We start from the raw sequence: 14,110 nt of genomic DNA on the forward strand, positions 1-14,110 counted from the left end.
ATAAAGAAAAAAATTAGCAGAATATTTTCATCATCTTGGAATAGAGGAGACTTTTTTCAGTCAGACACCAAGATCAGATATCATGATGAAAGTCAATGACATGAGAATCAAATCATGGTAAGAAATGCAGTAAGCCAAGTCAGGACTGATGATGACAAATGAGTATACATCACACACATGACAAAGGATTAATATCCTTAATCAAGTAATAAAATTGCTTACAAAACAAATTAAGAAGGCTGGGCACGGTGGCTCACACCTGTAATCCCAGCACTTTGGGAAGCCGAGGCAGGCGGATCACGAGGTCAAGAAATCGGGACCATCCTGGCCAACATGGTGAAACCCTGTCTCTACTAAAAATACAAAAAAAATTAGCTGGGCGTGGTGGTGTGTGCCTGTAGTCCCAGCTACTCAGGAGGGTGAGGCAGGTGAATCGCTTGAACTGGGAGGCGGAGATTGCAATGAGTCAATACTCTGTCTCAAAAACAAACAAAAAACATATTAAAAAAAAAAACAACATGTATCCCAAAAGAGAAAGGTGTGAGAGTTGAGAATCTATAAATAGGTAATAAAACATAAAAAAAGATACTCTACCTAATTCAGAAATGTGCATTTGAAACAATGAAATACAATTTTTCATTATAGAAGTTTTATAAATTGATAATGCCTAGTATGAGTGAAGGTATGGGGAGATGGACCCCTATATTCACTGCCAGAAGGGCTGCAAACTGCAAACCAGGAAGCCCTTTCTTCCTGGCCATCTACATTTTACATGGACTTATGCTTTGATTCCAACAATTTCATTTCTAGTCATTTTCCTAAGGAAATAATTGGACAATTAGCAAGGATATATAAGCATGGATGCTTACTGCAGTTTTTTTTTTTTTTTTTGAGACAGAGTCTCGCTCTGTCACCCAGGCTGGAGTGCAGTGATGCGATCTCGGCTCACTGCAACCTCCGCCCTATTGGGGGGAAACCCCTCTAGAGGAGAGGCAAGGGTCTGAAGCCTCAGCATGTTCTCATATAAACAGAATTAGACACAAATTAGAGATACAGTTATATAGTTATTCCTACATATATAATCATAATCACATAGCTATTCATATGCAATCATAAATATATACATCTATATAATCATATAATCTTTAATCTTACTAGTAAGTCTCAGGTCAAGAAGTATGGAACTGAAGTGGCATTGGAAAAGAGGTGACCCTAAGGCAAGATGCTCTAAGTCCTCTGTCACACCCAATTAAGGGCTGCTGGGGGATGCCTTGGCTGTGTGACAGTGTCAGCTCTGTGAAAGCACCGGCTGTTTAGCCAGCAAGGGAAGGAGACGTCCAAGATGGCCAAGACATCTCCTTCCTCCGGGGAGTGAGGAGAAAACTCCACCTTCCAAGCTCTTGTGGTAAGCTGTCAGGAAGGCCCACAGACATCCAGGGACTTAATTGTCTCTATGTGGTGCTGTGCTTCAGTGGTCATGTTCCATGTCTACTTTCAAGTTCTGCTTCTGCACCTGGTTCCTCTTTTCCTTAGAAGATAAGAATTAGTAATAGTAACATAAATCTTAGTGACCTTGTTATTTCTTGACAAGTATGAAAAAAGTACTGACGCCTTGAGTTCTCTGCTCACCTTGGCATCTTCAAAGTTTTGGCCCCTGTCTCCAAGACATGTGATTTATCTGACCCTATCACTGACCACCATTACCTATCCTACCTGCCCTTCCCCCTGCTTTGTACTCAGTAAAAGTCAGAGTGTCCAGGCACTCGAGGTCACTGCCCGACTCCGTGCTTTGGTTGGCAGTGGATCCCTTGGCCCAAACTATTTTCTCTTTCTTGGTGTCTTGTGTCTTTTATTTTCAGTTTCTTGTCTCCACACCTGTAGAGAGGGGCTCATGGGACCCTGTATGGCTAGACCCTACACTGCCTCCCGGGTTCAAGTGATTCTTCTGCCTCAGCCTCCCGAGTAGCAGGGATTACAGGCGTGCACCACCACACCTAGCTAATTTTTGTATTTTTAGTAGAGATGGGGTTACACCATCTTGGCCAGGCTGATCTTGAACTCCTGACCTCATGATCCACCCGCCTCAGCCTCACAAAGTTCTGGGATTAAGGCATGAGCCACCGCACCCAGCCGCTTACTGCAACTTTTTACATATGAGTAAAAGACCAATATAACCTGAAAGTCCATCAGTAGAGAGCTATAATTTACGAATGAATAAACTATGACTAGCACATAAATTATGCTACATCTGTACAGTAGGTACTGTATTGCCTTTTTTTTTTTTTTTTTGAGACGGAGTCTTGCTCTGCAGCCCAGGCTGGAGTTCAGTGGCACGATCTCGGCTCACTGCAACCTCTGTCTCCCGGGTCCCAGTTCAAGCAATTCTCCTGCCTCAGCCTCCCAAGAAGCTGGGATTAAGGCGTGTGCCACCATGCCCAGCTAATTTTTGTATTTTTGGTAGAGATGGGGTTTCACCATGTTGGCCAGGCCGGTCTTGAACTCCTGACCTTGTTATCCACCTGCCTCAGCCTCCCAAAGTGCTGGGATTACAGGCGTGAGCCATCATACCCAGCCTTATATTACCATTGAAATAGTTAATTAGATCCCTGCATCAGGACTGCAATAAATGCACTATATATTTAGCAAGAGAGTAATTTATAGAAAAACATGTATAAATACCATCCCATTATAGAAAGACACATGTAAAGTACATTTACACTTCCTTTTTTCTTTCTTAACAGTGGCTATCTTTGGGTGTGTTGCAATTGTTAAAACCCTTTCCCCTTTTACATTTGTTAATTTTTTTTTTCTGTTTCAAAAAGAATTACAAATTAGCAAAAACAATGAAAAGTACTTCCATTAAAAAAAATAACATCTAGTTTTAGCCCATCAACTACAGATTTAAATAATTTATACAGGGTATTTTATAAGACCTATTTTGTACAAGATTTTATACAGAAGACTGGTACTGGTTAGTAAAGGCTGATAATATTCCAATAAAATAACTTCATTCACTTTAAGTGTTTCAATTATCGCTGACCTCTCTCTTTCCAATAGCTTCTCTTCTTCGAGTTGTTGTTCTTCAATAAAAGTGTCCTCCTCCTCCTCCTTCTGTGAGAGTCCTAAAGGAATTTAAATGTTTTATTAAACTGAGCACTGCAAATTCTTGGTCAAAAATTCAGGAAAAAAATACATTTAATCTTTAATGTTTAAAATTACGGTAAAAATCTGTTTCTAAAACCTTCTAACAAGAAGGTCTCTAATCACCCTTATTTGGTACAACGCAAGCATCAAAAAGGACAATAATGGTAGTGGATAGCACATTACATTTAACAATTGATCAATGATTCCACAATTATACTTAAAAAGGAAATTAGCTGGGCGTGGTGGCAGGGGCCTGTAATCCCAGCTACTCTGGAGGCTGAGGCAGGAGAATCACTTAAACCCGGGAGGCAGAGGTTGCAATGAACCAAGATCATGCCACTGCACCCCAGCCTGGACAACAAGACCAAAACTCCATCTCAAAAAAAAAAAAAAAAAAAAAAGGTGAGGGGGCTGTGGAAAGGAACCATTCTTCTTTACAGAAGAATGGCAACTAAAAAATGTAGAGAAACTTAAGTGGATAAATCATCACTTTTGCAACCCCCACTGTAAAAATTTAGGCAAAGATATTAAAAACATTGAATGAGGCCAGGTGTGGTGGCTCACATCTGTAATCCCAGCACTCTGAGAGGCCGAGGTGGGCAGATCACCTGAGGTTGGGAGTTCAAGACCAGTCTGACCAACATGAAGGAACCCTGTTTCTACTAAAAACACAAAATTAGCTGGCATGGTAGCGCATGCCTGTAATCCCAGCTACTAGGGAGGCTGAGGCAGGAGAATCGCTTGAACCCAGGAAGCGGAGGTTGTGGTGAGCCCACACCATGCCATTGCACTCCAGCCTGAGCAACAACAGCAAAATTCTGTCTCAAAACACATACACACACACACACACACTGAATGAAAGCTTGCTGGGAAGAGGATATTCACACTATCTCAACGTATCACCCCAGAAATGAGGACTAATTACAAAAGAAATAAAATGCAGCTTTATAATGGAGCGATCTGAGTGGGTAACACTTTAACCACATTTAGCATCACTGGGAGTGCAACAACCTGACATGATAGGTCTCATGATGTATGCAATAAGTAGTTTACAACAGCTACGCTGTAATCCTTTGTTCTAAAGAGTGTTGTCACCTGAAGTTCATCATGGGGAAATAGAATAATCCAGAATGCAGGGCATTCCACAAGATAACCGGCTTGAGTTTTTCAAAACAATCAGTCCTGGTTTGGGGAAGTCTAAATATGGCCTGTATATCATACCATTGAATTACTGCTCATGTACTCAGGTGCAAGTTTGGCATTGTGGTTCTGTGAGAGAATGTCCTTATTTTTAGGAGTTGCAGGCTGAAGAATTTAGGGGTGAGATGCTGCTATCTGCAACTGCCATCCAAAAGGTTCAGAAAAAATGTTCTATATATGTATCTCTTTAAAGAGAGAGATAGAGAAAGAAAAAAGAGAGAGAGAAATGAAAGAAAGAGAGAGAGGAAGGAAGGAAGGAAGGAAAAAAGGAAGGAAAGAAGGAAGGCAGGCAGGCAGGCAGGCAGGCCAAATGTTAACAACTGGCAAATCTTGCTGAAGGATTCATGGATATTTATTGTGCTATTTTTTTCAACTTTCTGTAGATTAGAACATTTTCCAAATAAAAACATGAAAAAATAACTTTTAATAGAATAGACATTTACATCCTCTCCTATTCAAAATTTGGGGAAAAAAATCAGTGAAAATGGAAGAGAAATGGAAGACTGAAAGGATCTTAAAGAAATGTAACAGATTTCAGGCTTAAAGAAACAAGAGTCTGTGTTTGTCACATGCGTTGAGTACAGTTCTAACTGAAGGCTCATCCAGTCCTAGATAATTACAATAATTTGTCTTAAGTAAGTAAACTTTATTATTTCAACAACTGGAATTAAAATAGGCAACAAATGTAGAATAAGTTCTCAATCACATAAAATAATATCTAATTGTTCAGATAATTAGATGATCTAATGTACTTAAAGGGCCAAAGAACCTGGCACAGAGGATATGGCTGACTTACCTACAGAGGTATGTCCATAGATTAGACAGGGCACAGACGCAGCTGACACTCACAAATATCTGTTGGCTGACTCACTCAACTCCCATCGCCTTGAAACCAAGCTCATATACTCCACAGAAGTGATTGCTAACAGTTCTGGGTACAGCGTTTTCCCGTGTACAATCAGATATATGCAATACATGTAAATACAATACAGTTGACCCTTGAACAATACAGGTCTTAACAGCCTTGGTCTATTTAAATACAGATTTTTTCAATAAACACACTGGAACATTTAGGGGAGATTTGCAACAATTTGAAAAAAAAATAGCAGATAAGTGGCATAGCCTAGAAATACTGAAAAAATTTAGGAAAAAGGTATGTCATGAATGCATAAAATAAATGAACATACTAGTCTATTTTATCATTTGCTACCACAAACACAAATCTATCATAAAAAGTTAATGCAGGGCTGCATACAGTGGCTCACGCCTGTAATCCCAGCACTTGGGAGGCCGAGGCAGGCGGATCACCTGAGGTCAGGAATTCGAGACCAACCTGGCCAACATGGTGAAACCCTGTCTCTACTAATAATACAAAAAAATTAGTTGGATGTGGTGGTGCATGCCTGTAATCCCAGCTACTTGGAAGGCTGAGGCAGGAGAATTGCTTGAGAGGTGGAGGTTGCAGTGAGCCAAGATTGTGCACTGCATTCCAGCCTAGGCGACAAGAGCAAAACTCTGTTGAAAGAAGAAACAAAATAAAATAAAGGAAAAGAAAAGAAAGAGAAGGAAAGAAGGAAAGAAGGAAGCAAGGGAGGGAGGGAGGGAGGGGAAGGGAAGGAAGGAAAGGAAAGGAAGGGAGGGAGGGAAGGGAAGGGAAGGAAGGGAAGGAAAGAAAGGAAAGAAAGGGAAGGAAAGAAAGGAAAGAAAGGAAAGGAAAGATAGAAAGAAAATCATTGAGGAGAGAGAATATCTGCATGAACAGGTTTGTTTTGTTTTGTTTTGAGATGGAGTCTTGCTCTGTTGTCCAGGCTAAAGTGCAGTGGCACGATCTTGGCTCACTGCAACTTCTGCCTCCCGGGTTCAAGCAATTCTCCTGCCTCAGCCTCTCAAGTAGCTGCAATTACAGGTGCATACCACGACGCCTGGCTAATTTTTGTATTTTTAGTAGAGATGGGATTTCACCATGTTGGCCAGGCTGGTCTCAAATTCCCAACCTCATGATCTACCTGCCTTGGCCTCCCAAAGTGCTGGGATTGCAGGTGTGAGCCACGGCGCCTGGCCTGAACAGGTTTTTGATGGAAATGAAAGTATCCTATTCTAGAAAAATGCCACAAAGGACATTTAGTAGTTAGGAAGAGAAGCAAGCAGTAGGATTTTAAACAAAAAGACAGGCTAACTCTACTGTTTCATGTAAACATAGTGGAGTTTATGATCAGGACTGCCCTTATCTATAAAGCTGCTAAGCTCCACCCCCATCCTTGAAGGAAAAGATAAGCACCAGCTGCCTGTCCTTTGGTTGCACAACTAGAAGGCCTGGATAATGGAAATCCTTTTTCTGAATTGGTTCCACTGATGCTTTGTCCCTGAAGTCAGGACTTCTCAGTAAGAAACTGGCTTTTAAAATTCTTTTAATATTGGACAATGCCCCTGGCCACCCAGAACCCCATGAGTTCAACACTGAAGGTATCAAAGTGGTCTACTTTCCCCCAAACACAATGTTTCTAATTCAGCCTCCAGACCAGGGGGTTGCAAGAACCTCTAAATCTCATTACACGTGGTACTCGATGGAAGGGACTGTCAATGCTATGGAAGAGAACCCTAACAGAGAGAGCATCAAGAAAGGGTTTGAAGATTATACCTCTGAAGATGTTATTGTTGTTATAGAAAAAGCCATGAAAGGCCAGGTGAAGTGGCTCACGCCTATAATCCCAGTACTTTGGGAGGCCAAGGTGGGAAGATCACGAGGTCAGGAGTTCGAGACCAGCCGGGCCAACATGGTGAAACCCTATCTCTACTAAAAATACAAAATTAGCTGGGTGTGGTAGTGCGCGCCTGTAATCCCAGCTACTCAGGAGGCTGAGGCAGGAGAGTTGCTTGAACTCCTGGGAGGCGGAGGTTGCAGTGAGCCGAGATCATGTCATGGCACTCCAGCCTAGGGGACAGAACAAGACTCCATCTCAAAAGAAAAAAAAGGAAAGAAAAAACCATGAAAATCATCAAGCCCAAAACAAAGTCCTGCTGGAGAAAACACTGTGTCCAGATATTGTGCATGGCTTCACAGGACTTAAGACAGAGCCAACCAAGGAAATCGTGAAAGAGATTGTGGATATTGTGGATATGGAAAAAAAAAGTGCAAGGGAGTTGGGGTGAAGGGTTTCAAGACATAAATCTTGGAGAAATTCAAGAGCTAACAGATACCACACCAAAGTAATTAACAAATGTCCATTTGATGGGGATGAGTCCTCCAGTGCAAGGTGATGAGGAAGAAAACTTAGGAGAAGCAGTGCCAGAAAACAAATTGACACTAGACAATCCGGCAGAAGTGCCAATCATTCAAGACTGCTTTTGACTTCTTTTATGGACCCGTCTAAACTGAAAATAAACGCATTAAAACTAAAGCAAATGGTGAAAAAATTGGAACTGTATAGAAACATTTTTAGAGAAATGAAAAAGCAAAAATGTCAGACAGAAATTATAATGTATTTCTGCAAAGTTACACCAAATGCGTCTACCCTCTTGTCTTCCCTTCCACCTCCTCTACCTCTTCTGCCTCTGTCACCCAAGACAGCAAGACCAACTCCTCTTCTTCCTCCTCAGCCTACTCAACATGAAGACAAGGAGAATGAAGACCTTTATGATGATCCACTTCCATTTAATGAGTGGTAAATATATTTTCTACTCCTCATGATTTTCTTAGTAACATTCTTTTCTCTAGCTTACTTTATTATAAGAATACGGTATATAATACATATATAACATACAAAGTATGTGTTATGGCCGGGCATGGTGGCTCACGCACGCCTGTAATCCCAGAACTTTGGGAGGCCGGGGCGGGCAGATCACAAGGTCAGGAGTTTGAGACCAGCCTGGCCAATACGGTGAAACCCTGTCTCAACTAAAAATAAAAAATAAAAAAAAATTAGCTGGGCGTGGTGATGGGCACCTGTAATCCCAGCTACTTGGGAGGCTGAGGCATGAGAATTGCTTGAACCCGGGAGACGGAGGTTACGGTGAGCCAAGATCATGCCATTGCACTCCAGCCTGGGGGACAGAGCGAGACTCCGACTCAAAAAAAAGAAAGTATGTGTTAATCAACTGTTTATGTTATTGGCAAGGCTTACAGTCAACAATAGGCTCTTAATAGTTAAGTTTGGGGGGAGTGAAAAGTTATACGCAAATTTTCAACTGTGCGGAGGGCCGCAGTGGTGGGGGGGGTCAGTGTCCCTAACTCCCACATTGTTCAAGGATCAAATGTATATCAAATGGTATTATACAGGTTGAGCACCCCAAATCCAAAAATTGGAAATATTCTGAGTGCCAACAATTCTCAAAGGAAATGTTCACTGAGCATTTTGTATTTTGGATTTTTGGATTTGAGATGCTCAACTGGTAAATACAATGCAAACATTTCAGATAAAGGGCTACTCAACCTGTACACGTAACTGTATGCACAGAATCATGCTACGGTTTTGCAATTTGCTTTTAATATCTTAATTTCTGAAAAGGTAGCTTGTTTCAGGTTATCTCAAGTAGAACTGGGTGCCAAAGAAACTATGGGTAATTAAGAGCTCACTATTCCAGAAACTTCTACCAATCATTTGCCAAGGAGCTCTCACCATAACACTCAACATTCTAGCCTTCTGGGTAATGTCTGCTCATCCAATATGTGCTACAATAAACAGCAGTGTTCCTGGCTGGTGCAGTGGCTCACACCTGTAATCCCAGCACTTTGAGAAGCCAAGGCAGGCAGCTCACCTGAGGTCAGGAGTTCGAGATCAGTCTGGCCAACATGGTGAAACCCTGTCTCTACAAAAGTACAAAAATTAGCCAGGCATGATGGCAGGTGCCTGTAATCCCAGTTACTTGGGAGGCTGTGGCAGAAGAATCACTTGAACCTGGGAGGCGGAGGCTGCACTGAGCCAAGATCATGCCATTGCACTCCAGCCTGGGTGAGAGAACAAGACTCCATCTCAAACAAACAAACAAACAAACAAACAAACAAAAACAGTGTTCCATAGTCTACGGTATTCATGAAGTACCACTAGGCAAAGAACTGTGAGGTGGAGTGGGAAGCAGAAGTGCAGAGACAGGTGCTTTGTCTTGGATATGCCGTTAGTTATATAATCTTGACAGACTAGTGACCTGGATCCTTTAATGGACTAAACTACCATGGGACACGACTGGCCTGACTCTCCACAGAGGCTCATTCTGAACACACCTTGCTAAGTAAAAAGGAAAAAAAAATCAAAACAATACAAATACCAGCTGTTATAGGATTTAGTGCAGGAAAAGAAAAAGAGGAAGAAGTTTTTTTTTTCAAAGTATGTTAGAATCAAACAGTTAAATGAACAAAGTAAAGTAGCTGAAAATTTCAAGAGGGGAGAGGAAGTACAATAAGGGCCTCAATAACTCCAACCTATCCTATTTTTCCTTTTATCCTTGATGCTTTGTTCTACCTCTAGTGGATGAGTTTTTAACTAGTAAGAGACAAATGCTAAAACAGGTTGCAGGTAAACACACTGCTCCGTCCATTCTAAATATCCCAAGTACTAACACTAAAATAATTACTCGGGAACTCCAATGGTAAATAAAACCTCTATGGCTATGTTTCTCAAGTCCTAAGAATCCTAGTTACTTGAGGCCATGGTCTCTGGATTTCAAGAATTATCTAGGATCAACAGATGCTGGAGAGGATGTGGAGAAATAGGAACACTTTTACACTGTTGGTGGGAGTGTAAATTAGTTCAACCATTGTGGAAGACAGTGTGGCGATTCCTCAAGGACCTAGAAATAGAAATTCCATTTGACCCAGCAATCCCATTACTGGGTATATATCCAAAGGATTATAAATCATTCTATTATAAAGACACATGTACATGTATGTTCATTGCGGCACCGTTTACAATACCAAAGACCTGGAACCAACCCAAATGCCCATCGATGATAGACTGGACAAGGAAAATGTGGCACATAGACACCATGGAATACTATGCAGCCATAAAAAATGATGAGTTCGTGTCCTTTGTAGGGACATGGATGAACCTGGAAACCATCATTCTCAGCAAACTGACACAAGAACAGAAAATCTAACACCGCATGTTTTCACTCATAGGTGGGTGATGAACAATGAGAACACATGGACACAGGGAGGGGAGCATCACACACTGGGGTCTGTTAGCAGGGAATAGGGAAAGGACAGCATGGGGTAGGGAGGTTGGGGAGGGATAACATGGGGAGAAATGTCAGATATAGGTGATGGGGGGATGGAGGCAGCAAACCACATTGCCATGTGTGTACCTATGCAACAATCTGCATGATCTGCACATGTACCCCAGAACCTAAAGTACAAAAAAAAAAAAAAAGAATTGTCTAGGATAATTTAATAAGCATATTCTGGATAATGTGGATGACAATCATTATAACCCAGTAGTACTGTATGATTTCAGTGCTCCCATCTGCATTTATAACTACTATATAATTTTATAACTAAGTTCTAATTTTATTGCATTAAGCAGGCAGATTTCATACATAAATGTTAGGTTTTGCCACGTGAAGGTCAAATCTGCTGTACAAATAAAGGTTCTACAGTCATTTAATAGAAAAAGTGGTAAATAACCATAAGGCAACATTAGTAGAGGCATTCCAAACTCTCATCAGTGCCATGTAATATTGTGAGGAGCATCAGTTTCATATCATCCCCAGCATTACATGATGTAGATTTAAATTTTACTGAATGTGTAATTTCATTTAGTTTTATAATTTATAAATGTATTTTTTGTTTGTTTTACTGAGACAGAGTCTCACTCTGTTGTTGAGGCTGGAGTGCAGTGGCGCCATCGTGGTTCACTGCAACCTCTGCCTCCCAGGTACAAGTGATTCTCTTGACTCAGCCTCCCAAGTAGCTGGGATTACAGGCACCCACCATCAAGCCCAGCTAATTTAGTATTTTCAGTAGAGATGAGGTTTCACTATGTTGGCCAGGCTGAGTCTTGAACCCCTGACCTCAGGTAATCCACCTGCCTTAGCGTCCCAAAGTGCTGAGATTACAGGCATGAGCCACCATGCACCGAGCCCATACATTGTTGGATAGTCAAATAAGAGCTTCAGGCCAGGTGTGGTGGCTCATGCCTATAATCCCAGCACTTTGGGAGGCCAAGGTGGAAGGATTGCTTGAGGTCAGGAGTTAGAGAACAGCCCAGGCAACATAGTGAAATCCCATCTCTACAAAAATTTTAAATATTAGCCAGGTGGGCCAGGTGCAGTGGCTCACACATGTCATACCAACACTTTGGGAGGCCAAGGTGGGTGGATAACCTGAGGTCAGGAGTTCGAGACCAGCCTAGCCAACATGGTGAAACCCCATGTCTACTAAAAATACAAAAATCAGTCGGGTGTGGTGACACACACCTGTAATCCCAGCTACTTAGGAGGCTGTGGCAGGAGAATTGCTTGAACCTGGGAGGCTGAGGCTGCAGTGAACCAAGATAGCACCACTGTACTTCAGTCTGGGCAACAGAGCAAGACTCAGTCTCAAAAAAGAAAGAAAGAAAGAAAAAGAAATTAGCCAGATGTGGTGGTAGATGCTTGTAGTCCCAGCTACTAGGGAGGCTTAGGTGGGAGGACTGCATGAACCTGGGAGATGGAGGCTGCAGAGAGCTGTAGTTGTGCCACTGCACTTCCCTCCTGGGCAACAGTACGAGATCTGGTTTCAAAAATAAATAAATGAGCTTCAAAACTATTCTGTTGATATATATTTGAATAACATAATGATTTGGGTAAACAAAGGGTCTCATATTAGTCAAGTTTGAAAAAAACTTGCAAAATCTCTATTTTTTTTTTTTTTTTTTGAGACGGAGTTTCGCTCTTGTTACCCAGGCTGGAGTGCAATGGCGCGATCTCGGCTCACCGCAACCTCCGCCTCCTGGGTTCAGGCAAATTCTCCTGCCTCAGCCTCCCAAGTAGCTGGGATTACAGGCACGTGCCACCATGCACAGCTAATTTTTTGTATTTTTAGTAGAGACGGGGTTTCACCATGTTGACCAGGATGGTCTCGATCTCTTACCTAATGATCCACCCGCCTCGGCCTCCCAAAGTGCTGGGATTACAGGCGTGAGCCACCGCGCCCAGCCCAAAATCTCTTAAATACCTTCAACTCCTGCTGGTTTTACCAATAAAAATATTCACCGAATATTGGAGGTGCTGGTCTTGAAAGCCTGACCTCAGGTGATCCGCCTGCCTCGGCTTCCCAAAGTGCTGGGATTATAGGCGTGAGCCACCGTGCGCCTAGACCATATATTGTTTTATAGTCAAATAAGAGTTTTGGGCCAGGCAATGGTAGCTCATGCCTATAATCCCAGCACTTTGGGAGGCTAAGGTGGAAGGATTACTTGAAACGAAGAGTGCTGCAAGGAATATGCTAGCTGCTGTAATTCATGATGCTTGCAACTATGATGTTAGACACTTTATAAATAGTTACACATAATCAGTGGGTGATGATTCGCCAACACTTCTTCCCAATGTTAACATTGTTTCCAACATGTGTTTGTAAATAACTACTTGGGAGGTAGTAGTCACAGCTATTTTTCCTCCGATGCAGTATTTGCCTTCCTTCTGACACTGGGGCTTCAAGTTAGGGCTGGAGTGGACAGAGCCATTTCACAACACAGAAAACAGGATAAAGGGTCCGTTACCTGAGTCTCTCAGTCGAGCAAGTTCCTGCCGACGTTTCTTTCGTTTCTCCTTCTTCAGGGCGGCCCTGTACTTTTTGTGGCTGCAAGATTTAAAAACAGACACACAACAATCAGCGGCTACACTGCAGCGCTGCCCGAGCTTCCCGCTCCTCCGAGTCCAATGAAAGGAAATAGTTCGGGTGCTAAGGAGAGAAATATTGCTTCCTGTATTTTAATTACAGAACAGGCATCTATCATCGCCTCACCCTCCCACTCCCAGGCGGTCTTCTCCATCCGCCACCTGATTCCCTCCTCGCTTGCCTGAGCCTACGATCGCCCGGTGACACTCCGGGGAGGGCACCAGGGAGCGCACCAGGAAGGAATCGAGCTGTCACGGTGGCTCGCTTGGCTTGGCCCTGCTTCCCTTTTCTTCCTGTTACCACATCCTCCATGGCTACGGTCGACCCGCTCACCTGCTCATCTCCCGGTACGGAGCTTACCTTGGTTTCTCTGGAAATGTCATCTTCTCGGGCGCAGCCATCTTGGCAGCTCCGCCCCGCCCCTCCAGGAAAGGGCAGGCCTAAGAACTGCGAAGGGCACGCGCAGGCGCGGGCGCCGGGTGGCCTCCCCGTGCACGAGACCAGAAACGGAAGGGTGGAGGTACTTTTCGGCGGCTCGTCTTCCAAAACGCTGCTCAAATATATAGCTCCTTCCCGCAAAAATCCTGTGGGGCTTTTGCCCCGTCCTAGAAGTAAGTGTCGCTTCAGCACTTGCCCAGTGATTTATCACTGTCTCCCTCCTCTCCCTAACAGGACGTGTTGTGGCCAGGAGGTTAAAGTCACACACTCTCGCTTTTCTCAGCATCCACTGATGAAGTCACATCCCGCACAGAGCTGCTAGTCCGGCTTCATTTCCGACTTTTCAGGTTCCGCGTCCTTCCGCCGATCCACCTATCAGCGCCTCAGATAAAGCTCCAGACTCCGCTCCCTGCCAGTCACACCTGTTCGGGCCCCAAGCGTACCTAACTCCCGGGCTACAAAGCTGTTACACCTGCGCCTGAGGAGTTTACAATCGGAGGGCAGAGAAGAACCGATACA

The 14,110-nt window shown here is 43.1% G+C and overlaps 1 protein-coding gene across 1 annotated transcript in view; it reads right to left on the reverse strand.

Annotated features, from left to right (window-relative positions):
* Positions 1 to 13,888, reverse strand: part of ZRSR2 (zinc finger CCCH-type, RNA binding motif and serine/arginine rich 2) — a 35,587-nt gene extending 21,699 nt beyond the window's left edge. Inside the window, exons 1-3 of the mRNA XM_012434601.3 lie at positions 13,514 to 13,888; positions 13,035 to 13,114; positions 3,041 to 3,122 (exon numbers count right to left, since the gene is read on the reverse strand). Coding sequence (XP_012290024.1) covers positions 3,041 to 3,122; positions 13,035 to 13,114; positions 13,514 to 13,554 — 203 coding nt within the window. The 5' untranslated portion in view covers positions 13,555 to 13,888. The remainder of the gene's footprint in view (positions 1 to 3,040; positions 3,123 to 13,034; positions 13,115 to 13,513) is intronic.
* Between the last annotated feature and the right edge of the window lie 222 nt (positions 13,889 to 14,110).

This window comes from Aotus nancymaae, unplaced genomic scaffold (genome assembly GCF_030222135.1).
Source record: "Aotus nancymaae isolate 86718 unplaced genomic scaffold, 86718_ANA_hifiasm-v0.15.2.pri h1tg000058l, whole genome shotgun sequence".
In the NCBI taxonomy this organism is placed as follows: domain Eukaryota; kingdom Metazoa; phylum Chordata; class Mammalia; order Primates; family Aotidae; genus Aotus; species Aotus nancymaae.